Genomic DNA, 26,900 nt, shown 5'->3' with positions numbered 1-26,900 from the left:
CCAGACCTTTTCCTCTTTCCCAACACTCTGTAGAAAATTCCTCGGTCTAAGTGCCCCCTTTTCCCATCTTACCTCAATTTAGTCATTAAAAAACATAAGAATGTGTATTTTTACTGTATTTCTACTGATTTCTAAGGAAATCCACTGTCGTGGCGAAAGTGCAAGGACAAAGCACAAACTCGGCTTTGGTAGACCGGATGCGGAAAGGCAATGCCTTGGGAACAACGAGAGCAAGCAGCTCTTCTCAGGGCGCATGCGCAGCTGCAAGAATGGCTGGTAATCATTGGAGGGCCGGTGGCAGGGGGCGGAGAGCTCCTGTGTCTGGTTTTGGGCGGGAATTGAAACCGCCGCTGTTGCCAACAAGAACTTGAAAGCTGCGAATTTTCAGCCTAGGAGGGGGCCATGGTGCGGCCTGTGAGGTGAGTAGTTCGTGACAGCGGCGGCGATGGGGAGAAAAAGCAGGAGGACGCTGTAAGCAACTTCGTCTACACCTGATTGAGGGGAAAGGGCCAAATAGGACGGCGGGTAGCGACGGTGGGCTGGGATGGACGGTTTCTGGGAAGCTGTCCAGTGTCCACTGAGAGTCCCCCAATCCGTAGAAGTATCCTAGCATGCTAACTCTTTCCTTCTCTTTGCCTCCCTTCGCAGCTATTGCGGATTCTTTTACCTACCCATTCAAATAAGCCCTGGTTATGTTAACGTTGGAACAGCGCTTTACATTTCACCTAGCTCCTGCTTGCGTGTTTTTTCATTTTTTCATCACTACAATTCTTTGATATAGCAGTTTAGATATCCCCGTTTTTATCGATTTAAACTCCTAGGCTTAAAGGACAATTCAGCTGAGTCCCAGCTAGTGAGTGGCAGGGTAACACTCAAACCTAAATCTTCTGGCTCTAGATCCTCTGTACTTTCCATTATACTGTTTGAAACTATTCCCCTTCTTAACCACCGTGGAGTGCTATGGAGGCCTAGAGTCAGGCACTCATTCAGAGAGTTTACTGGTTTACTGTACTGATTGTGGGGGGTTACATTCCAGTCAAGGGGTCAGGTTAGGGGACCACAAATCAATACCGCAAAGTGATGGAGAGTGAGCAGGAAAAACTTATTTTAAATAGTGTAGTTAGGATGCACCTCTCTGCAGAGATAATACATGATCCGAGACATGAATGATGAGAATGAGCTAGCCAGTGAAAATCTGGGAGAGTCCAGCTAGTGGGGACAAGAGCCAAGGCCCTGAACTTGACTATATTTAGGGACAGAAAGAAGGCCCCTAAAGCTGTAGCATTAGCAAGCAGTGGAGAGAATTGTAGATTAGGTCAGAGAAATAGGTAGGGGCCAGAGTAGGTAGGACCTTGTAGGCTCTAGAAAGGAGTTTAGATTTTATTCTTTGTAGAATGGGAAGCCAATGGAGAGTTAAGTAGAACAAGGAAATCTAATTTTGGCTTTATAAAATTCACTGGATCCTGTTGGAGAAAAATGGAAGATGGGGTGACGAGAATGGGGACAGGGAAACCATCATATCATTGGATAGTGGTTTGGAGTAGGGTATTACCAGTGGACATGGAATGGGGCAGATAAATTTGGGATATATTTTGGAAATATTGCTGACAGAACTTGTTGGTGAAGTGAATGTAGAGGTAAGGGGAAAAAAGAATCAAAGATGATTTCACAGTATTTTTGGCCTGAGCTACTTGAATGGATGATCCTTGTACTAATCAAGGTAGGGAAGACTAGGAAATGGAACAGCTTTGAGTGTGGTGGATCAGGAATTCCATTTTTGAGCTCACGAAGTCTGAAATGGATTTAAACACCCATATAGCGAAGACATAACCCTCTTGTCTGGAATAGCAGTTGTCAAAGTACTGTCTACAGACCCCTAGTGTTCTCTGAAACCCTGTAAGGAGGTCCATGAGGTCAAAACTATTTTCATAATAATCCCAAGACATTGCTCACTTTATTCATCGTTCTACCATCTGGACTGCAGTGGTGGCATAACTGCTGGAGCCTCAGCACAAATTAAGACAGTGGCACAAATATCTTTGTATTCATTACTGCTGCACATTCAGAGTACAAAAAGAGAGAGAGAGAGAGAGAGAGAAAATGCCAGTTTCACTTAAGACTGTGTTTGATGAAACAGAATTCTCATATTATAGCTCAACTGTTGAGCGTACTTCTTTTATTAAGAGGTTTTATTATATTTTACTATTATTCAGTCTTCAGAGTTACTAAAGGGGTTTTCGTATTTTATTCAGCTTTCAAATTCTTTAACTTCAAAGAGTAGGAGAGTGACACAGTTACATATGCACAACATAAGCTACTTCTATAGTGGTTGTCTTCAGGGAAAGCACTTGTGAGACTGAGTTGGGAGCTGAACTGACCTCTTTTTTCATAGAACACCATTTTGTTTGAAAGAACTGGCCTACTAGGTTATTCACACTTGTATTTGGCAGAAGATAGACAAAAAAACCACAGTGCTGTTTTATTTAGTGCCTAGGGGAAGGGGGAAGAAAGTGAGTTCATTTTTTTCCACTTTGAATATCACTTTCTTCTAATGGCTCTCTAAAGTAGTAGAATTGTTTCAGGTGGCAGGTACAAGTCACTCACCATTGTTTCAGTGTCCAGTGCATAAAGAACATTATTTAGTATTGTGGGGAGATTTAAAAAAGAGAGACAATAGCTTTCAGTGTCAAGTTTATTATCTAATAAGGAGACAGAATGCACTGTTAAAGCATACATGTTAACAGGAACTTATAAGTGCCCCACAGCAATTAAACAATATGTAAATTGTGTTAATGATATTGATTGTTTTCACTTTGATGGTTATCTGAATACATATTTTCCTTATCAGATATATCAAGTATAGTTGTAATTATTTCAGCTAATGCTAAGTTCCAACTGTAAAATCCAACTCGTGTTTCAAGTTTAAGTATTCTTAAGAGAGTCAAAACACATTTTCCTTTACTCAGTGGTCTTAAGGATTGGAGGTGGGAAATTGGCATTTGTGTAATTAAATTTCTTTCTTGGTCATAGGCATAAGAAACCAATCAATTACTCACAGTTTGAGAATTCTGACAGCGATGGTAAGTGGAGGTTCATATTTTTGCTTTAAAAATTTGGAAATTTATTTTCTCAGAATTTATATAACATAGAACTCTAACATTGAACATATTGTCCAGGCGTATATGAGTTAGGGCTGTAAAAATGATGTTCTAAGCATTTGGGATGATTATGCTGATAATTACACTGACAAGAATTATGTAGGTAAGTGATAAATGAACAGGGCCAGGTGAGATGGCTTTTTAGATCTAGGCTATTCTAGGTTCATGTTTCTCATAGTGGGGTTTGTCTCCTCTTGTCCCTTTCCCTAAGAAGAAACACATTGTCTATTAAAACACAAATGTGTTACAGAATATAATGTGAAATCCCCATTAATGGTACAATAAATAAAATCTTATATACGACATATTCTTTATCTATTCATCAGTCAGTGGACATTCAGGCTCTTTCCATAATTTGGCTATTGTAAATAATGCTGCTACCAAGAACCATAAGATACCTGGGAATAAACCTAACCTAAGAGGTAAAGGATCTGTACTCGAGGAACTACAAAACACTCATGAAAGAAATTGAAAAAGACACAAAAAGATGGAAGAGCACTCCATGCTCATGGTCAGAAGAATAAACATTGTGAAAATGTCCATACTGCCTAGAGCAATCTGTACTTTCAATGCCATCCTGATCAAAATTCTACCGGCATTTTTCAAAAACTTGGAAAAACAATCCTAAAATTTGTATGGAACCAGAAGAGACCCTGAATTGCTAAGGAAATGTTGAAAAAGAAAAACAGAACTGGGGACATCATGTTGCCTGATTTCAAGCTTTACTACAAAGCTGTGATTACCAAGACAGCATGGTACTGGCACAAAAACAGGCACATAGACCAGTGGGACAGAGTAGAGAGCCCAGATATGGACCTGCAATTCTGTGGTCAAATAATCTTTGACAAAGCAGGAAAAAATATCCAGTGGGAAAAAGACAGTCTCTTCAATGAATGAGGCTGGGAAAATTGGACAGCTATGTATAGAAGAATGAAACTCGACCATTCTTTTACAACCACACACAGAGATAAACTTGAAATGGATAAAAGACCTCAACGTGAGGCAGGAATCTTACCAAAATCCTAGAGGAGAACATAGGCAATAACCTCTTCGACATCGGCCACAGCAACTTCTTTCGAGACATGTCTCCAAAGGCAAAGGAAACAAAAGTGAAAATGAACTTTTGGGACTTTAAGATTAAAAGCTTCAGCACAGCAAAGGAAACAATCAAAACAAAGAGGCAACCTACGGAATGGGAGAAGATATTCGCAAATGACACTGCAAAGGGCTGATATCCAAGATCTATAAAGAACTCCTCAAATTCAACACACACAAAACAGATAATCATGTCAAAAAGTGGGCAGAAGAAAGACATGAACAGACACTTCTCCAAAGAAGACATACAAATGGCTAACAGACACATGAAAAAATGTTCATCATCATCAGCCATCAGGGAGATTCAAATCAAAACCACATTGAGATACCTTACACAGAATGGCCAAAACTAACAAGACAGTAAACAAGTGTTGGAGAGGATGTGGAGAAAGGGGGACCCTCTTACACTGTTGGTGGGAATGCAAGTTGGTGCAACCACTTTGGAAAACAGTGTGGAGATTCCTTAAGAAATTAAAAATAGCGCTACCCTATGACCCTGGAATTGCACTACTAGGTATTTACCCCAAAGGTATAGATGTGGTGAAAAGGAGGGCCATCTGTACCCCAATGTTCATAGCAGTATTTACCCCAAAGGTACAGATGTAGTGAAAAGAAGGGCCATCTGTATACCCCTGTGTTCATAGCAGCAATGGCCACAGTCATCAAACTGTGGAAAGAATCAAGATGTCCTTCAACAGACAAATGGATAAAGAAGATGTGGTCCCTATATACTATGGAGTATTATGCCTCCGTCCGAAAGGATGAATACCCAGCTTTTGCATGGACGGGACTGGAAGAGATTATGCTGAGTGAAATAAGCAGAGAGTCAATTATCATATGGTTTCACTTACTTGAGGATCATAAGGAATAATATGGGAGGATATTGGGAGATGGAGAGGAGAAGTGAGTTGGGGGAAATTGGAGGGGGAGACAAACCATGAGAGACTGTGGACTCTGAGAAACAAACTGAGGGTTTTGGAGGGAAGGAGGTGGGGGTTTGGGTGAGCCCAGTGGTGGGTATTAAGGAGGGCACGTATTGCATGGAACACTGGGTGTGGTTCATAAACAATGAATTATGGAACACTGAAAATTAAAATTAAATTTTAAAAAATAATGCTGCTATAAATATTGGGCTGCATGTATCTCTTTGAATTAGTATTTTTTTGTAGCCTTTGGGTAAATACCTACTAGTGCAATTGCTGGGTCATATATTTTTCAGCCATAAAGAAGAATGAAATCTTACTAATAAGCAACGACATGGATAGAGTTAAGTTAAATAAGTGAGAGAAAGACAAATACTGTATGATCTCACTCATATGTGGAATTTAAGAAACAAAACAGATGAAAATGTCGGGGCAGTGGGGAAGAGAGTCAAACCAAGAAATACACTATTAATTATAGAGAACAAACCGATAGTTACCAGAGTAGGAGTGGGTGGAAGATGGGGGAAATAGGTGATGGGGATTAAGGAGGGCACCACTTGTGATGAGTGCTGGGTGTTGGTTATAAGTGTTGAATCGCTAAATTCTAATAAATTAATATTACACTGGGGGCGCCTGGGTGGCTCAGTGGGTTAAAGCCTCTGCCTTTGGCTCAGGTCATAATCCCTGGGTCCTGAGATCGAGCCCCGCATTGGGCTCTCTGCTCAGCGGGGAGCCTGCTTCCACCTCTCTCTCTGCCTACTTGTGATCTCTGTCTGTCAAATAAATAAAATCTTTAAAACATTTTTTTTTTTTTTGTCAGAGAGAGTGAGCAGAGGCAGACAGAGTGGCAGGCAGAGGCAGAGGGAGAAGCAATCTTCCTGCTGAGCAAGGAGCCCAATGTGGGACTTGATCCTAGGATGCTAGGATCATGACCTGAGCCGAAGGCAGCTGCTTAATCAACTGAGCCACCCAGGCGTCACATAAATAAAATCTTTTTAAAAAAATTAATATTACACTGTATGTTAACTAACAGGGTAAATAAAAACTTGGAATAAAAAAAAAAGACCTGGAAGAAAGGTTAGGAATAAGCTATACTCTATATGTGATTTTGACATATTCTCTGCTATTAAGAGAATTTTGGTCAGAAAGTGTGAGAAGCGTTCAGTTAGATTACATTATACTTCAAAGTAGGTTTTGCATTATTCAGACCACCAGAGCTTTCTGTGAGTCAAATGTTTTAGTAATCCTGAGTTTTGAAGGAACCTGTTTTTTTGCTTTGGGCTCGACTTGGAAGAAAATAGTAGAGACTCTAACTTGTAGCTTTTTATTACTGTCATCAATAGGTCAGTAGATTTTTATAAATTGCCAGTTGTGTTCTAGACATAGTGGAGGTGGGGGGCAAGCCACAAGTTATATTCCTACTTGGGGAAGCTTGAAAGAGACAACATGTATTAATACTAATGCTGCAATTAAGACTACATGTGTCAGAGGCTATGCACACGTGTGTCACGCATGAGTGTAAAAGCTATAGCAACAATTTTATGTTGAGTGTCACTGAAACTTTATCAGTTTTTGCTAGACTGGTAATTTAAAAATAAATGCCACTAAAGCAAAGTTGAAAAGCATGAGTGATAATAAAAGTAAATAATATGCCAACAATACGTTTTACGTTGTGGCAATTAAACAAGTTTCTTAATGTTTAAAACTTGAATGCACACTGTAATGAATTTCAACTGCTCAGAAAATGTTTTTATTTCTTACTTATGAGAAGCAATTTCATAGACATTTATTTTTGATTCACACATAAATAGATGACTTTGTTTCTGCAACTGCACCTTTAAATAAGAAACCCAGAACAACACCAAAGGAGTTGAAACTAGAAACACGGAAACCCAAGCTGAAGAATCTCCAGAAAGAAGATGTCCCACTACAAGAGAAAACACCTAAAAAAAGGTGAGAGGTAAGACATAGAGTAAATATATATTAGATATGTTCATATAAGAGAGAGACAGATTCAAACTCTTGGTTTAAATTATTACTTGAGGGGCGCCTGGGTGGCTCGGTGGTTTGGGCAGCTGCCTTCGGCTCGGGTCATGATCTCAGGGTCCTGGGATCGAGCCCCGCATCGGGCTCCCTGCTCCGTGGGAAGCCTGCTTCCCTCTCTCTCTCTCTCTCTCTCTGCCTGCCTCTCTGCCTACTTGTGATCTCTGTCTGTCAAATAAATAAATAAAATCTTTAAAAATAAATAAATAAATAAATAAATAAATAATTACTTGAGCAGGGCCTAGGTATTATTTTATTTAGTGGGTGTAGGAGAACAGGGATGTAACATTCATCCCCTTCTGACTTTCTGCCTTAGAAATTCACAAACATGTAAGGAAATGCTCATTTAAGTATTAAGACAATCATAATTACAACATTTAGGAGTTACAGCTTACTTTGGTAGGACTCTGTACCTGTCTCTAAAGTCCTCAAGTCTTATAAAGGTACTTTGTTAAAAATTACATTTGTAAGGATAATTTTATAAAAATTAAACAATGTATTTTTCTGTAGATAGAAGATATTTTCTCTTTATATTGTTGAGAGTTGTCCAGCACTGAGAAGTTCCTATAGTTTGTAGATGAATTCTGGACTTCCATTAGTTAGTACCAAAAGAGAAAAGAAAATGATAGAAGCAAGTACCGAGAGGCCCCAAATCTGTAGAATGGAGAAGAGATGGGCTGAAGAGGAGTATTAACAAATGGAAGGTAGGGCATGATATGGTTCACTGCTGCAAGTGTGAGAAAAGTTGATTAACAAAGAGAAATTTACTCCACGTTCTTTTTCTTTTTTCTTTTTTAAAATTCATTTTTGTTTTTGAGCTGCTTATACTACATTTTTTTTTAAAGATTTTATTTATTTATTTGTCAGAGAGAGAGAAAGCGTGCACAGGCAGGCAGAGACAGAGAGAGAAGCAGGCTCCCCGCTGAGCAAGGAGCCTGATGTGGGACTCGATCCCAGGACACTGGGATCATGACCTGAGCCGAAGGCAGCCACTTAACCAACTGAGCCACCCAGGCATCCTCTTGTACTACATTTTAAATACAGTGAAAAAAATAACCTACAAATGGACAAGAATATTTTCCAGTCATATAATTGATGGGGGATTTGTATTCAGAATATATATAGAACTCTTACAACTCAACAGTAAAAAGACTAATAACCCAATTTACAAAATGGGCAAAGGATTTGAGTAGACATTTTTCCAAAGAAGTTCTACAAATGGCTAATAAGCACATAAAAGATGACTGACTTTCTTAGCCATTGGGGAAGAGCAAATCAAAACTGTGGTGAGACAGTACTCCGCACCCATAATCAAAAACACAGATGGAAACCACTGTTAAAGAGGGTGTGGAGAAATGGGAACTCTCACACATTGTTGCTGCAAATATAAAATTGTGCAGCCACATTGGAAAGCAGAGATAGCAGTTCCTCCAAATGTTAAATACAGAGTTATTTTATAACCCGGCCAAAGTATATACCCAGGAGGAATGAAAACATATACATACCCACACAAAAACTTGGACATGAAGAAGGTTCACGGCATTATTCATAATAGCCAGAAAATGGAAGCAATCCAAATGTCTACCAGCTGATGAATGGGTAAATAAAATATGGTCTCTGCATACAATGGAATATCATTCAGCAATAAAAATAAGTCCTGATATATGCTACAACATGGATGAACCTTGAAAACATGCTGAGCAAAAGAAGCTAGCCATGAAAAGTCACATGTATGATTCCACTGATGTGAAATGTCTAGAGTAGGTGAGTCCATAGAAAGAGAAGGTAGATTCGTGGTTGCCAGGTGCTGGGGAGGACTAAGCAGGGAGTGACTGCTAATGGATGTAGGGTTTCTTTTTGGGGTGATGAAAATGCTCTGCAATTAGATAGCAGTGATGGTTTCTCAACTCTGAATGTACTAAAAACTGCTGAATTGTACACTTTAAAAGGGTGAGTTTTATACTATGTGAATTATATCTCAATAAAACTTGTTTTTAAAAAAATAATAAATACCTCAAGGTACATCTCAGTATTTCATCTTTTTTTTTTTTTAAAGATTTTATTTATTTATTTGACAGACAGAGATCACAAGTAGGCAGAGAGGCAGGCAGAGAGAGAGGGGGAAGCAGGCTCCCTGCTGAGCAGAGAGCCCGATGCAGGGCTCGATCCCTGGGCCCTGAGATCATGACCCGAGCTGAAGGCAGAGGCTTTAACCCACTGAGCCACCCAGGCGCCCCTCAGTATTTCATTTTTTATGTAACTTTTTTTTTTTAAATTTTTGAGTTCTTTTCTTACATACCATAGCACTTTGAACCACCTTGAATAGGAGATATAATAATCTGCATATATAGGATAATTATTAGTATCTCTTATTTCCTTACCCTCCTCATTAATTGCAGACTCCTTGAGGGTACTTTTAGTATTCTATCTAGTGCATGCCTCATACATGGTAAGTACTTGGTGACATAGTTGTTAAAACTGAGAGGAACAGATGTTAAAAACCAGTTTAAGGGACGCCTGGGTGGCTCAGTGGGTTAAACTTCTGCCTTTGGCTCAGATCATGATCTCAGGGTCCTGGGATGGAGCCCCACATTGGGCTCTCTGCTCAGTGGGGAGCCTGCTTCCCCCTCTTTCTCTGCCTGCCTCTCTGTCTACTTGTGATCTCTCTATCAAATAAATAAATAAAATCTTTAAAAAAAACTCTTTAATATAAGAGCTATAATACTTGTCTAAAGGAGGTGTGAGTGAGGTAAAGGAAGATTTCTAAGTAGACTTTTGAGCCAAGTCTTTATTCTAGGTTGAGCAGGTGCTTAGAGTGGGTAGTTAGGACTGACATTATGCAGAAAGGAAGCAGTACTTACAAGGGCGCTTGCTGTTCCTCTTTTCAGTCTTTTGTGCTAGATGTAATATGACATTACTACATATTAGCAGTGTTGTCAATTATGATTATGATTACTGTTTAAAAACGTTTTTGTGAGATTGGCAGCTCTTACATAGTAATTCAGGAATATTGCAGATTTTGCTATTTGGTTGAGATTAATGTTTTTAAAAACTCAATTTTATTTGTGTGTCCACTTTAGGATGGCTTTAGATGACAAGCTCTACCAGCGAGACTTAGAAGTCGCACTAGCTTTATCAGTAAAGGAACTTCCAACAGTCACCACTGATGTAGAAGAGGCTCAAGATAAAAGTAACTTCATTTTCCATATATTTATCTTTATAACCTTAATGTTTCTGTCATCATTTCTCATTTCACAGAGGAAAGAATAAAATGTTAACGCCTGGGACAACAAATGGAGCAATTTGTAGAGGGCCCAGTTAGATCCGGCTATTTATTCTGATGTGTAAATATCTGTGCACACACACACATCTTTGCTTAACACTCACTGTCAGCTTGCGGTCATGGACTATGAGCTTGGGTGTTCAAGTTACATTTTTGTTTACAGTGGACGTTTAACCTCTTGATCAAATGAATTGGTCTATTCAGTCCTAACAATCTGCCTGTTTTCTCTCAAAATTCAGATCAGTTAAACATGACCTGATGGTGGTAATTTTTATTTTTTACAACGGTTAAAGATACTAGTTTGGTTAGCAAGCTCAGTGGACATAAAAGATGTGTGACTTGTGGATCTCTTTGGGTTTTTCTCCTTCAATTTTTCTGGCAACTGTGCAGCAGATGGCAATATTGATATTCTGGAGAGGCAGAAATCATTATTCCTGGGAAAGATAGTCAAACTGTTAAAATGCTTTTTGGATGAAGTTGTTTGGCTTAACTTATGCTGGAGGATATTTTTAGTTCATTAGCTTATTTAGGGGTATAGATGTTTAAATCAATATTGCCTCCAATTTGGAAGTTATTGAGAATCTGTTGATTAGGGAGCCATTTAGTAATCAGGAAATTGAAGAAATGTAAAAAGAGAATTATCTTATACCCAAAAATTGAGAAAATGAAATTCATCTCTCTTCTGTAAGAGAGGGTAGAATACATGGCAGGATTTCCTTGGAAGTACCACTTCTCATAGATGAATGCACTTTATAGCAATGGGTTTTAATAGTACCAATTTTCATGACTGAAAGTCCACTTGAAATACTTTAGATCATTTTAAGGCTATTACATTGATTGAAGAGGTTCCGTTAGTAAGAGCATGTATCTGCCTATGCGGAAATGATGGCTAATATTTATTGACTGTTTCCTATGTGCTAGGCACTACAGTAAAAAAATTCCTACATGTGATCAGTGTTTAATCACCCACAATAAATCCAATTATTCCACACACTGTTTTTTTTATCTCCATGCTATAGATGACGACATTAAGTCTTAGAGAGGATAAGCAACTTTCCCGTGGTTGTACAGCCAATGTAAGTGATAGAGCCTGACTTTAAACAGAAGTCTAAATCTTCCTTTCAGAGCCCAAACTCCTAACCATATGCTAACCTTTCCAAGGTAAATCACTGTGTTCTGAGTTTGGATCATTTCTCTGTATCTGGGGACTTTTACATCGGAGCACCAATTTTCCTCTTTCTGCTCCTTGGCTGGTTAAAGTGCATCTGTATCTTTTTCCTTCTTCCTTGTCTTTAGGCACTGAAAAATGTGGCAGCAGCGGAATCAGAACAGTGACTAAGTCTCCCCATATCTCCAATTGCAGTGTGGCCAGTGATTATTTAGGTAAGTTTTGATATTAATAATATTTACTTTTTCTATCAACATTGCTATTTTTCTGACTTTTATTTAAACACTGCCACTGTAGCTAGAACCAAGATCTTTAAATTTGTCAAGGTTCCCTTCTCCTCTTCTCCTTTGTTGCTTTGTGTTTTAGTAGTTTCCTTCCCTCTTACTACAGACCCATTTGCCTTTTCTTCCCTGGGGGAGGGCCATGACGACCCCCGGATTTTAGCCAGTAACTGTTGACCACGAAAGAAAGGGGCTCCAGTTTTTACCATTTCTTGGGGAAAAGCCGCCTCAGTTGAGTCTCACACGTATCCTTAAACTGGACTCTCTCGTCAGGAGACTGATATACTGGGATTGACCCAGGTCAGACTCTGTGATCTCTCAGAAGCAGCGGAGGGACGGAGCAGGGCACGTAAAAACAATAGATGTGGTAGAAGTCTATCCTGCAGTTCTTTCAATATTATCTGTGACAAAACGTTTCCCGTTGGTTTTTACACCTCTCCTGAAGATTTGGATAAGATTACTGAGGAAGATGATTTGCACGGTGCTCAAGGGAAAAGAAAAGCAGCATCAAAAGCTGCGGTACAACAGAGGAAGATTCTTTTGGAAGGCAGTGATGGCGACAGTGCTAATGACTCTGAACCAGACTCTGCAACTGGTGAGTTACAGCCTACCTCAAAATTAAGCCTATGGAAATTCAGTCAAAAGTTCTTAGAGACCATTAATGTATGCGAGGCACTGTGCTAAATGTTTGATATGTGCTAATTTGAGAAACAAGCAGGACAGTCAAATTCAGCTCTGCCATTTAGGGAGAAAGCTTTACGTGGAAGTGACCTTTTAGTTGTGCCTTGAAAAATGAGTAGCATTTAGGCAAAATACCAGGGCCAAATAGCATTCCTGACTGACAGAAAGGCATAGATAAGCACACATAAACAGTGGCATAGATAAGCACACATATAAGAAGTCATTGAGCCTGCGGGAGAGACTGTTATAGAAGAGGCTAAAGGGGCAGGTGGGCACAGGATCATGGAGGGTCTCAGGCCCACTCTGAGACGTGTAGACTTTTTTCTGCAGGTAGTGGAAATTCATGACATTTTGGGGTTGAAGTGAGATGAAACCTGTATTTTATTGTGACAGGTCTCAGACTCATTCAGAAATTAGGGCAGATGAGAAGCATAGTAACCATGACAGGACATCATTATTCATTATTCATTAAAATGAATAAATCCATAAAGTTTTGCCAAATCAGGTGATATAGTTTGACAGATTTTAACATGCTCTTGACAAATGATTTTGTTCATCTGCATTCTGAAATCTTTGAGTATCTGTTCTTTGCATTATATTCTGGAAACTAGGAATATAGCAGTGAACAACAACAAAAACCAGAGCTCTCTTAAGGAGTTTAAATTCAAGTGAGGGAACACAGACAATAATGAAATGTAGAATGTATCCAGTGTCATCATAGAAGAGCCCTGAAGAAGAGGAAGGTAGTATAGAGCCGTTTTACATGACCCGGGTCATACCAAAGCAGGCGGTCTCGGGGTCCTAGTTGGAGAAACACAGACATAAGTGGAACATCCGAAAGCAGGAGCCAGTGAAAAAAACACCCTGGAGAAACAGTATAGGAGAGCACGGGCTGAATGCTTCCCAACGTAAAGTTACTGAATACGAAAAAGCCCCAAATGATAAAAATAACCCCTGTCAGTTTTAGTGCTTTTTCAGGGTGATAATCATAGCACTTCTAGAATGTTGTTGTTATCTGATGCACGCTTGTCAGAGCAAACCATAAACAGGTTTAAAGTTATGAATTGCAAGCTTACTTAGCATGCCAGTGAAATGAATTTGTCTTTAATAATGGTTCAGATTATTGAATTATTTACTAATGGTTCAAATGTTTGCTTTTTCTGTGGAAATGAAATCACTTGCTTTTTGGCCAGGTTTATATGGATTATGTTTCAGGCATGATAGAGATTCAAAAAGAGAAATAATTGTGTTATTTGCATTTGAATTTCAGATAATAGCTCAAATCCTTTTATAAAAATAAGCTTTTATTGAAATTGTAATTTGGATAGTGACTTTATAGTTGCTTGTATGCCTTTAAAAGTAGTTAAGATCTCTAAAGATAATACACAAATAACCAAAAAGCATATGAAAAGATGCCCAATGTTGGGCATTGTATTATATTAGGGAAATACAAATCAAAATCACAGTGAGCTGTCATCTCACACCCATTGGAATGTCAAAAACCAGTGTTGGTGAAGATGTGGAGAAATCAGAACCCTCGTGCACCGGTAGTGGGATTTTCGCTGTGAAAAACAGGATGGCAGTTCCTCAAGAAATTAAAAATATAAGTTATCATATGATCTAGCAATCCCACTTCTGGGTATGTATCCCAAAAGAATTGAAAGCAGGGTCTCGGACTTCTGCACACCCATATTTATAGCAACATTCTTCATGATAGCTAAGAGGTGGAAGCAACCCAAATATTCATCAGCGGATTAGATGAGAAGAGAAGGATCATTGTGACCCTCAGTAGAGAAAGAAAAATGAAATTTGGAGAGAGCATAAGACTTCTCTTAAGGACATCTGAAGATTCACAGAATCCATAACCCCACTGTTTGGGCCTGCCAGATTTGCCAATATGGTATGTTAATGACTTGAGATTCTGGGAGCTCTGTTTTCCCACCACCAAATTATTTAAACTACTTTCTTTGTTGCCTGATGATGATCAGTTGGGCCCCATCTTTAGAAAAGCTTGATGGAGTTTAGCCAGCTCCTACCATTTATCGTCTCAAGCCAAGAAAAGAATACACACACTACTAATACTGTTGGATATATAGGAAGTTTTGTCCCCCTTAAAGTCTGTATTTTGAAATTTTGGAGAAACTCCACTACTTGCCCTCTCCACCTAGATCCTTTCGGAACTCCAGATAATTATTTGATTTTACAAAGTATTATATTATTTCTAGCAGCCTCCATGTGGTCTGCTGGCATTATACAGCTACTTCTATGTAACCCAGTAATCATTATGAGAATATGTAGGTTGATTACTCTTATACCTGTTTTTAAGTTTTTATTTGTGTGTAAAGACAGAATAAGGAAGTCGCAATTTGAAGATCATAAAGATGTTAATTTAGGCAAAGACCATCAATGGAGGGCTGATGAGGACCTTCACAATGAGAGTTTGGGCAGCTGAGCCAACTAAGAGTAGGACAGATGTTATGTGCTTTGTGAACTGATACAATATGGAGTACAGAGCATCACTCATGAAGTGATCGCTTAGGAAAAAAAATAAGGTGAGCCTCATTCTAATTGAGCCTTAAGAAAATTCCTACTCACAGAGTAAGCTACGTGATACCATGAGGAAGAAAACAGACAAATCCAGAATGCTGGAAGTTCTGTAGGACATCTGACCTGGTTACTTCAACATCTCAGAGGCATTGGGGTGAAAAGGCAAGGGATACTGCTCTTTTTAAAAGTGATTAATATTGACTGGGTAGAAGATGATACCAAGAAACTATTGTTGATACTGTAAGATATGATAATGACATTGTTGTGTTAAAAAAAAGTGCCCGTTTTTATATATTTATTTATTTTCAGCATAACAGTATTCATTATTTTTGCACCACACCCAGTGCTCTATGCAATCCGTGCCCTCTCTAATACCCACCACCTGGTTCCCCCAACCCCCCACCCCCCGCCACTTCAAACCCCTCAGATTGTTTTTCAGAGTCCATAGTCTCTCATGGTTCACCTTCCCTTCCAATTTCCCCTAACTCCCCATGTCCTCCATGCTATTTGTTATGCTCCACAAATAAGTGAAACCATATGATAATTGATTCTCTCTGCTTGACTTATTTCACTCAGCATAATCTTTTCCAGTCCCGTCTGTGTTGCTACAAAAGTTGGGTATTCGTCCTTTCTGATGGAGGCATAATACTCCGTAATGTATATGGACCACATCTTCCTTATCCATTCGTCCGTTGAAGGGCATCTTGGTTCTTTCCACAGTTTGGTGACCGTGGCCATTGCTGCTATAAACATTGGGGTACAGATGGCCCTTCTTTTCACTACATCTGTATCTTTGGGGTAAATACTCAGTAGTGCGATTGCAGGGTCATGGTGAAGCTCTATTTTTAATTTCTTGAGGAATTTCCACACTGTTTTTTAAAGAGGCTGCACCAACTTGCATTCCCACCAACAGTGTAAGAGGGTTCCCCTTTCTCCACATCCCCTCCAATACAAAAAAAGCCCATTTTTCAGAGACATACTCAGAAGTATCTAGAAGTGTAATGACCTGATGTCTCGGATTTATTTTAACATACTCCGAGCAGGGAGGTGAAGAGAAGACAAGAGAGAGATGAAACAAATGTAGGAAAGTAAATTGATGAATATTGAGTCTGAGCGGTAGTTTATTATTGTCTATTGTTATATGCTTGGGAATGTTTATGTAAATTATTTTTTATATAAAATATTATTTCCTACAGATAGGTAAGTATTATATACGGTGAGCATAACAGTGGTTATCTCTGAGTGGCAAGGTTAGGAGTAGATTTTCTTTCGCCTTGATATTTCTTTTCTTTTTTTTTTAGGATTTATTTATTTATTTGACAGGGAGAGACTTAGCTAGAGACAGAACTCAAGCAGGGGGAGTGGGAGAGGGAGAAGCAGACCAGTGAGCGGGGAGCCCAAGGCGGAGCTCCATCCCAGGACCCTAGGATCATGACCTAAGCTGAAGACAGACACTTAACGACTGAGCCACCCAGGCACCCCTTGCCTTGATATTTCTTTGGTCTGCTCTGTATTTCCTGCAATAAGTATGTACTGTTTTATAATATAGAAAATGTAAGGAAGTTTTTATAAATACAGTACTACTACTTACTTACACTTACTATTCAGAACTTATTATTTATAAGACATGATGTTCTGACTCCCCTACCCTGGCCTTCCCCAGAACAGAAAAATCATTGCTTAATTATCAGATATTCTTTTTTCTTTTTAATTTAATTTTATTTAATTTCAATTAACATATCCCGTATTATTAGTTTCAGTGCTCATTACATCATGTACCCTCTTTAATGTCTATCACCCAGATACCCCATCCTTTCAATCCCCTTCCCCTCCAGCAAACCTCAGTTTTGTCTTAGAGTTAAGAGTCTCTCATGGTTTTCTCCCTCTCTGATTTTGTCTTATTTTATTTTTTCCCTCCCTTCCCCTAATGATCCTCTGTTTTGTTTCATAAGTTCCACATAGGAGTAAGATATGATAATTGTCTTTCTCTGATGGACTTATTTGGCTTAGCAAATACCCTCTAGTTCCATCCATGTCATTGCAAATGGCAAGATTTCATTTTTTGATGACTGAGTAATTCCTCTGTCGATGGACTTCTGGGCTCTTTCTGTAGTTTTGCTGTTGTGGACATTGCTGCCATAAACATTGAGATGCAGGTGCCCCTTCAGATCACTGTTTGTATCCTTTAAATAAACACCTAATAGGGGCACCTGGGTGGCTCAGTGGGTTAAGCCGCTGCCTTTGGCTCAGGTCATGATCTCAGGGTCCTGGGGTCGAGTCCCGCATCGGGCTCTCTGCTCAGCAGGGAGCCTGCTTCCCCTCTCTCTCTCTGTCTGCCTCTCCGTCTACTTGTGATTTCTATCAAATAAATAAAATCTTTAAAAAAATAAATAAATAAATAAATAAACACCTAATAGTGCAATGCTGGGTCATGGGGTAGCTCTGTTTTTAGCTTCTAGAAGAACCAAAGTGGCTCACCAGCTTGCATTCCCACCAGCAGTGTAAGAGGGTTCCCCTTTCTCTGCGCCCTTGCTAACACTTGTTGTTTCCTGACTTGTTAATTTTAGCCATTCTGACTGGCATGAGGTGGTATCTCATTGTGGTTTTGATTTGTATTTCCTTGATGATGAGTGAAACACATTTTTTCATGTGTTTATTAACCATTTGTATGTCTTTGGAGAAATGTCTGTTCATGTCTTCTGCCCATTTCTTGACTGGATTATTTGTTTTTTGAGTGTCGAGTTTAATAACGTTCTTTATAGATCTTGGGTACTAGCCTTTTATCTGAAAAGATATTTGCAAATATCTTCTCCCATTCTGTAGGTTGTCTTTTGGTTTTATCGACTGTTTCCGTTGTTGTGTAGAAGCGTTTTATCTTGATGAAGCCCCAAGAGTTCAATTTTGTTTTTGTTCCTATTGCCTTCGGAGATATGTCTAGCAAGAAGTTACTGCAGCCAAGGTCACAGAGGTTGCTGCCTGTCTTTTCTTCTAGGATTTTGATGGATTCCTGTCTCACATTTAGGTCTTTCATCCATTTTGAGTTTATTTTTGTATGTGATGTAAGAAAATGGTCCAGTTTCATTCCTCTGCATGTAGTTGTCCAATGTTCCCACCACTATTTGTTGAAGAGACTGTCTTTTTTCCATTGGATATTCTTTCCTGCTTTGTTGAAGATTAGTTGACCATAGAATTGAGGGTCCATTTCTGGGCTCTCTATTCTGTTCCGTTGATCTATGTGTCTGTTTTTGTGCCAGTACTGTACTGTCTTGATGATGACAGCTTTGTAATAGAGCTTTATTAGCTCTTTATTAGCTCTAAGTCTGGAATTGTGATGCTGCCAACTTTGGTTTTCTTTTTCAACATTCCTTTGGCTCTTCGAGGTCTTTACTGGTTCCATACAAATTTTAGGATTATTTGTTCCAGCTCTGTGAAAAATGTTGATTTCTAGAGCAGCTGTAGCTGGTTAACCTATCACCTGACTGGCTTGTATCATCCCATATAATACAGAGAAGAGCTTGTGGGAAATGAGAGGTGTGTCCCAAATGAAATCATACATAGGATTATCAGTTAAGATGTTGTGGTATGTTTAGTCTCTTCTCAATTCCCAATGGGTTTTTATTCTAGAATGTTGATTTAAAATGTGATTTTAAAAAGTGTACTGTTATTATTACCATCAAGGTCCTTGTTTTGAAGGAGTTGCTAATATTATTCCCTACCATTCTTCTTAATTACTAAGTTAAATTGGAAAAATTGAAAGTAAAGATTACTGATGGAAAATTATAATGATAATAGTAGAACAAACAGTTCTGTTTTCCTTGCTGTTTGCCAAATGTTATTCTAAACGCTCTACCTGTATTAACTCATTTAATCTGCACAACAACCCTCTGATGTAGGCTTTATGATGGTCCTCATTTATACATAGGAAACCTAAGCACAGTGAAGTGAGCAGACTATCTGAGGCCACACATGTACACACGTGTAAGCAGAGGGATTCCAACCTAGGCAACCACGCTCTCAGTCCTGCCATGGCACAGCAGAGTGCGAGCTGCCCAAGAATTATAGTGCAAAGGCAGTAAAGTCAAGGCAATAGAAACCTCACTTTGCTTTCAAATTGAAGTGAATTGACATACAATGTTACATTAGTTTCAGGTACTCATGGAAGCCTCACTTTTTAGAACAAAGATCAGTATGTAATTCTCTGTTTTAGGTGAAGAGTCTGAGTACGACTCTGATTTTAGTGAGAGTGAAGACGATGACGAAGACTTCACCATGGGGAAAAATAAAGCGAAAGAAATTAAAAAGAAAGAAGTGAAGGTAAAATCCCCAGTTGAGAAAAAAGAGAAGAAGCCTAAATCCAGATGTGATACTTTGGGTAAGCTTAGTGCAAAATATTTAATTTTATAAAGGAAATATGTTTGGTTTATTTAATGTGTTTTTCTTCTCTCTGCCTTTTTTCTTAACTTTTTGCCATTGTTCACTTCTAGCTAAGGTACATAGGAGGAGGAGGGGCGGGGAAGAGAGAAAAGTAGATGAGAATTCTGAGCCCCACTACCTATGGAGCTCTTAACTAGAATTCCCCTCCCTGTGGCACTGACGACCACCCTAGACAGCTAGGGTTACCTGCATTTTACGGTGAGAAAACTGATGCTCACGTTCAATAACTTGTTGAAATTCTTACAAATAATTATTTGAGGAGCTGGAATTTGCACCCAGTTTTATCCATTTAGAGCCCAAGCTCTAGCCACTGGACCATATTTTTTCCAGACAATGAACAGGGAAGTTTGCATGATTTTCATTTCTTGCTTTCTTTGATTTGAGAACCCTTTGATTTGATTTGAGAACCCTTTTGCCACATGTTAAGGGCTTCTTTGGTTTTTCAAAGCAAATTCCGTTAGAAACCATTTTTATAATAAAACTTGGAATTTATGACAACTTGAGCATGGAATACCTGTTTCTTATGTAAAAGAAGACAGGATATCCTTGAATTCATAATATATGATAGATTATTGTAAAATATAATGTATATTAACCTGATTTTTCTTTCCTTATTGATATATATTTTTATGTCTTAGTTCTTTGAAACTAAATTTCCATTATTTGGACTCCCCCTATTAGTCGTGGGAGCTGCTTTCACTAAAATAGCATGGTGCTGAGTACTTACTAAGAAATGACAACTAAATACTGATTGAGGCATATTCCTCCCTCCACTCTATTTTGAATTAGTGAGGTTCTAATTAATGTCTTTTTTTTTTTTTTAATTTTATTTATTTGAGAGAGCACAAGCTGGGGGCCAGAGGGAGAGTGAGAATGAGCAGGGAGTCCAGTAGGGGGACTCGATCCCAAGACCCTGAGATCATAACCTGAGCCAAAGGCAGATGCTTAACCAACTGAGCCACCCAGGCACCCCAATTAGTGTCTTTTTAAATTGACAAAGTCATCTGGTTTTGAGAAATTAGATTTTAGGCACAGAGGGTTTTAGAGAGAAAGCAGTGTATTAGTTTCTGAGTACTGCCATAACAAATTACCACAAACATAGTGGCTTAAAACCACAAATTAATTATTTTATAATTTTATAATTTTGTAAAATTATTGTATAATTTTGTAGGCCACAAGTTCAGAGTGGTTCTCACTGCACTAAAATCACGCTATAGGCAGGACTGTATTCCTTTGTGGAGGCTCTGGGGGAAATTTTCCTTTTCCTGCCTTTTGTTGCATCTAGAGGCTACCTGCATTCTTGACTGATGGTCCACTTTCACTTCAAACCAGCAAAGGCAGGGACTTTCTCACATCACATCACTGATTCTCTCCATCTTTCTCCTGCTTTTCACTTTGACTTACAAGGACATTGTGAGTACTTTGGGCCATCCAGATAATTCAAGACAAACTCCCCATCTCAAGATCCTTAACTCAGTGCATCTGCTAAGCCCGTTTCTGTGCCCTGGCATTTGCAATATGGACATGTTTGGAGCCATTCTTGTGCCGGCCACAGACAGATATGAAAAAGTCATTAACAACATGAACATATTTTATATTTTCTTTGGATGTTTGTTTATGCTTCCTCACTAAGACACACGAAAAGCTCAGAATAAAATGTCAGTTTCCACATTGGAATTTACCATTTCAAGTCTTCTGTATACCTTGAAGCATGTTGCTTCACAAGGAAGTTTCATAAGTAATATTAGAAGTAAAATTTACCTGCTAAATTATGGGATTAGGAATCAGCAAAGAAGGATTATATTTCTAACCCCACTAATAAGGTATTGAGTAACTTTTGAGAGTCTTTATTCAGGCACATGCTACAGTTTTTCCCTTGATAGAGAAAATCTCGAGAGCTGTGCTATCCAATATGATAGCCACTGGCCAAATGCAGCTATATTAGATTTAATTAAAGTTAAATAAACTTTGAAAGTCACTTCTGTGGATTTGCTAACTACATTTATTTCAGGTGCTTAATAACATGTGGCTAGTGGTTATCACATGGACAGCACAGAATTTCCATCGTAGCAGAAAAACTGTTGGACAGTGCTCATCTAGGGACTAGATGTTAACAGTAAGAAGAGTATATAATGAAAATTTACGTATTCATATGCATTTAGATATCCCTTAAATCATGTCATAGTAAGCATTATCTAAAAGTGAGTTTGTATTTCACCTCTCCTCCTGCCTTCATTTCCAGCACATCCCTCCCAAAAAAGCCCAAAACCTAGTCCCATTCTTGTGCTTATTCTCTGGGTAAATGACACCATCAGGCAATGGGCCCATGACAGGAACTTGCAAGTCATGATTATTTCTTTGTCTCCATCACCGCCTGCCCCCATCTAATTCTTAGAAGATCTCCAATCTGTTGTTCTTTCCTCCATTCACCCCTGATTCAGGCTCTTATCACTTCTACCCTAGAGTACCTTAAGAGCCTTCTAAGTGGTCTGCTTGTCTTACCCTACCATCAGAGAGATGTATTCAGAACACAGGTTTTCCTGAGAAAAATCAGTACCTGATTGTAACTAACCAGACTCCTTCCCTGCTGTGCAAAACTCTGCATCAGTGATGTGCACCCTGTACGTCTCTCACCTTCCTATCCTTGACCTTCCCGCTCTATCTAGCCATCCTGAACCGGCAGCTCTCCTAGAACCGGCTGCATTCTCCAGCTTTGCATGCTCTTCTCTTTCTGCCTAGAAAACTTTCCTCTCTCTTTACTTTGCAGCCTTGATCTGGCTCAAACTGTCCTCAGACAACCTCCCTGTGACCTGTGAAACCTATGCACATACATACATAGATTGTAGGTTCCCTCCTACTGTGCATACCTCTAGAGTCGTCCTCTGTCTCATCACATTGCGCCATACACATCTCATTGCTTTTTTTCCCCTTCTTACTGGAGTCTAGTGACTGAACTCTATTAGAGTCTTAAGTTCCTTGGGAACAAGATCCCTGAGCTATACTCTTTGTAACCCTAGAGTCTAATATATCATCTCATTTACACATACTGAGGAGACCCTGTTATGTCCTGGCTGCAGGTATAGACTTGGGAGGTGGACCTTATTCCTGATCCTGGCTCAGGTACTTAATCAACTACCAGGCTACAGGCGGATTGCTTAGGCTCTCTCCCTTATCTGATAGTGGGGATAGGAATATCTGTATCAGAATTGCTCAGAGAGTTAAAAGTAATGTATGTGGTGTGGGTACCATACTTCCTTGCCCACAAATGCTCATAAGAGATGACTATTCTCAGGCTTTCAGTGAATGTAAGCGTTTTCCAAATTTATGATATTGCCTTTTTAATTTTTATAAGTTTATGTAACTTAATTTTTATATCTACATGCTAGATTTAATCTTCCTCTGTGAAAAACTTTTTCTATGTTTATATTTTTTAAATTTTATTTTATTTAAATTCAGTTAATTAACACAGAGTCTTATTGGTTTTGAAGGTAGAGTTCAGTGATTACTCGGTTGTGTATAACACCCAGTGCTCATTACTTTTTCTCTCTCGTTCCATATATATGTGTGTATATATATGTATATATTTTATTTATTTATTTATTTATTTATTTTTTAAGAAGTGACTTCAAGAGACTCTGCTCCAGCTGCTGTGAAATCAGAATCTCAGCCTTCACCAAAAAAGGTTTCTCTTTCTTCAGAGGCCACTAGGAAACCATTACAAATACGCAGTCCTTCAACTGAAGGCAGAAAACCTAAGTGGGTCCCACCAGGTATGGCATATTTCTTGATCAAGGGCAGGGAAAATTGTCACTGGCCAATTTTTTCCCCTAGTTTTAAGTGTCATACCATATCATTACATACTTTTCAAAATCAAGGTTTTTAATTGCTGCATTTATTCATCATATGTCATTCCCTTATACTGAGCATCCAGATTGTTTATTATTTTCTCAATATCATAAATAAGTTTGTAATAAGCACAAACATCCTTATTTTTAGAAATCTGTAGGCACATCCTTGATTATTTTCTTAGGACAAATTTTTAGTGTTGGATTTACAGTGTCAAAGGGTGTTAACATTTAACATTCCTCATATTTATTTTTGGTAACAAATCTTTTTTACTCAAGACCCACTGGTCACAGTCTGACTGAAGCCTTAGGACCTGTACATGGTCTTCCAGCATTTAACAAATGCCCTTGCAGACTTGACTTCTCTTTGTTTTTGTTTTTTTGCTCTATAGCCAAGTCTCACTGATTCTTCAAGAATTCTTTGACCTTCACTTACCTTGAAATTACCAAAAACCTAGTCCAGGCCCTGTCCAATTTATGCCCAAACTACCTGTGGCTTCCTAAGTAGTCCTATATCCACTTTCTCTCACCCAACCATATGCACCCTCAAGTCCAAGGAAACTGATACCGTTTTTCTTCCTTAAACACAGTGTGTGTCATCTTCTGTCAGAGCCTGTCCACTTTCCTCCCTGTCTTATGTCTATCCTCATTTTTCCCCTCTCCTTCCTAAGTCAGTCCAAATCTACTCATATCTTTTCACTTATATTTCTTGATTGGTCCACAGTGGTCACCCCCTGATGACTAGGTATTAATAGACAGATTTCAGTCTGAGTCAGTATTTTTGTATTGCTGCCTCATGTATATAGCAGCGTTATTAACAATAGCCAAATTACAGAAAGAGCCCAGATACCCATCACCTGATGAATGGACAAAGAAGATGTAATATATATATATATATAATGGAATATTACTCAACCATCCAAAAGAATGAAATCTTGCCGTTTAGATGGAGAACTAGAGGGTATTATGCTAGGCAAAATAAATCAAAGATAAATACCATATGATCTCACTCATAGGTGGAATTTAAGCAAAAGATTAGAACATAGGGAAAGAGGGAAAAAAAGAGAGGAAGGCAAACCATTAGAGACTCTTTTTAAATTTATTATTTTATTTATTTTTTCTTTTCTTTTTTTTTATTGTGTTATGTTAGTCACCATACAGTACATCATTAGCTTTTTTTTTTTTTTAATAAAGACTTTATTTGTTTATTTGACAGACAGAGATCACAAGTAGGCAGAGAAGCAGGCAGAGAGGAAGGGAAGCAGGCTCCCTGCTGAGCAGAGAGCCTGATGTGGGGCTCGATCCCAGGACCCTGGGATCATGACCTGAGCCAAAGGCAGAGGCTTTAGCCACTGAGCCACCCAGGCGCCCCCATCATTAGCTTTTGATATAGTGTCCCATGGTTCATTGTTTGCGCCCGAATAACACCCAGCGCTCCATGCAATCTGTGCCTTCCTTAGTACCCATCACTGGGCTCACCCATCCTCCCACCCCACCCCCCTTTAAAACCCTCAGTTTGTTTCCCAGAGTCCATAGTCTCTCCTGGTTCTTCTCCCCCTCTGATTTCTCCCATAAGAGACTCTAAACTATAGAGAAAAAACTGCAGGTTGCTGGAGGGGAGATGGGTTGGGGGGGAGGGATAATGGGTGATAGGCACTAAGGAGGGCATTTGTTGCGAGGAGCACCGGGTGTTATATGTAAGTGATGAATCCCTCGATTCTACTCCTGAGACTAGTATTACATTATATGTTACTAGAATTTAAATAAAAACTTGAAATATTAAATAAAAAGTGTTATTAAAAAAAAAGAGTCTGAGACTGCATGATTACTTAATGTCTCTTAATTACTACCTTTCATCTTGTGAAATATAAGGCACATATTGATTCAACAGTTGCACACACTACTCAGTGCTCACCGTGATAAGCATAGTCCCCACCTGTCCCCATGCTATGTTGTTACACTGTTACTGACTATATTCCCTGTGCTGGACTTTTCATCTCCATGACTTATTTATTTCATAACTGCAAGTTTGTATCTCTGAACCCTTCATCCCCCTTATCTATTTCACCCATCCACTCCCGCCTCCAGTCAGAGAAGGACAAATACTGTATGATGTCACTTAAATGAACTAGTATAAATAAATAAAAAGAATATTTGTCATGTTTACAATAATTTAATATTTGAAAAAATAGATTCAAGAAGTATTTGTAAGAATTGCAGTATTTTCAGAAATGCATTGGATTTTTCTGCTACTTTAGAAATTATAACTTCACTCATTTCTCATGACCAGTATTAGTTGTTACCAACTTACCTGTTTCAGCTTTTGTGCTTAAAGTTTTGGTGTCATTATCTTGCTTTTTGAGCATGATTGAAAATTTAGGCAGTACTGTATTATTTCTTCCCTTTAATACTGTTGATTCTTTTGATCTTATTTATAACTTGATAGAACTTGTATACCACAGTAATCCATACCTGCTTTTTTTTAAATTTTTTGCATCTTCTGTTTTATAAGTTGATCATTGTTAAGAGATTACAAACATACTGAGCATCAGGTGATATGTTTTCTTTTAGCGACATCTGGAAGCAGCAACAGCAACAGGAGCCCACTGGCAGGGGTGTCTGTTAAGTCTCCAAATCAGAGTCTCCGCCTTGGCTTGTCCAGATTAGCACGAGTTAAACCTTTGCATCCAAACGCAGCTCATAGCTGAGTGTGGCAGGAAACAAATGTTTGATTAAGAGAATCAGGGTTTTACAATGTGTTTCTATTTAAGGAGGGTGTGTCATAATATAAAGGAATCCTTTCATGTCATATGAATTGCCTCTGCCTATTTTGTGAAGATGTTCTTCTGAAGCTGTTCAAGACTTCAAGAAGAAAATTGTTTATAAGAATTATCTTGTGGTGTTATTTCCTCCTGAAGAATGTATTCTCTTTTTCCGGTGTTTATAATAAGGCATTGTCATTAAGTGATTGTCCCTTCGACAAGGAGGAAATCCATGTTGCATACTGCTCTTTTCTACTAAAATGATGTTGCTTTCTAGCTTTGTCTAATTTATGGCACCTTAAGCTTCACTGTTGAGAATTTATCTGGCGAAAGGAAACATTCCCATTTTTCCCAGGAGACATTTCTGAAATCTTGAGTTACATGATCAGTTTTACTGCAAAGATGTTTCATATTTTAGCCAATATTTTTATAGTAAGAATTCAGAATTATTTTACACGTTAAAATGGTTGCTGTAATGTGGCATATGTCTCCTACTCAGAAGTAGATGTTTATTGTATAGCTACTAGAATTTCATGAGATTTTATGAAGCTCTCATTGTCAAAACCTGTAATAAAAGTGGAAGAGTCTCAGTGTGCTCTTTTCCTTGATACCGTTACATCTGTCTATCTCTGATTGTCTACATTTCATGATTAAATGAATGTTTTGCGCAAAAAAAAAAA

At 38.6% G+C, this 26,900-nt stretch overlaps 1 protein-coding gene across 4 annotated transcripts; it reads left to right on the top strand.

The window, feature by feature from the left end:
• The first annotated feature begins 235 nt into the window (after positions 1 to 235).
• Positions 236 to 26,900, top strand: RAD51AP1 (RAD51 associated protein 1). Of its 4 annotated transcripts, none has more exons than XM_004778276.3 (9): positions 236 to 419; positions 3,031 to 3,080; positions 6,988 to 7,129; positions 10,300 to 10,409; positions 11,799 to 11,885; positions 12,397 to 12,546; positions 19,387 to 19,551; positions 23,234 to 23,383; positions 26,030 to 26,900. In XM_004778276.3, the coding sequence occupies exons 1-9, from the start codon at positions 403 to 405 to the stop codon at positions 26,164 to 26,166; spliced, it is 1,008 nt and encodes a 335-aa protein (XP_004778333.1). In that variant the 5' UTR covers positions 236 to 402; the 3' UTR covers positions 26,167 to 26,900. The 4 variants fall into 4 exon arrangements, with proteins under 4 accessions (XP_004778333.1, XP_004778334.1, XP_004778332.1 ...); XM_004778275.3 differs by having other exon boundaries at positions 238 to 419; positions 23,231 to 23,383; XM_004778277.3 differs by lacking the exon at positions 23,234 to 23,383 and having other exon boundaries at positions 237 to 419.

This window comes from Mustela putorius, unplaced genomic scaffold (genome assembly GCF_011764305.1).
Source record: "Mustela putorius furo isolate JIRA1106 unplaced genomic scaffold, ASM1176430v1.1 tig00003988_pilon_pilon_pilon, whole genome shotgun sequence".
Lineage (NCBI taxonomy): Eukaryota > Metazoa > Chordata > Mammalia > Carnivora > Mustelidae > Mustela > Mustela putorius.
Note: the sequence above shows the minus strand (reverse complement) of the source record. Positions and strands in the feature narration are given on the sequence as shown.

Coding starts and splice junctions, on each gene's coding strand:
- RAD51AP1 (XM_004778275.3), top strand. Junction 10,410..11,798: donor AGAAGAGGCTCAAGATAAAA/GTAACTTCATTT, acceptor CCTTGTCTTTAG/GCACTGAAAAATGTGGCAGC. Junction 11,886..12,396: donor TGTGGCCAGTGATTATTTAG/GTAAGTTTTGAT, acceptor CCTCTCCTGAAG/ATTTGGATAAGATTACTGAG.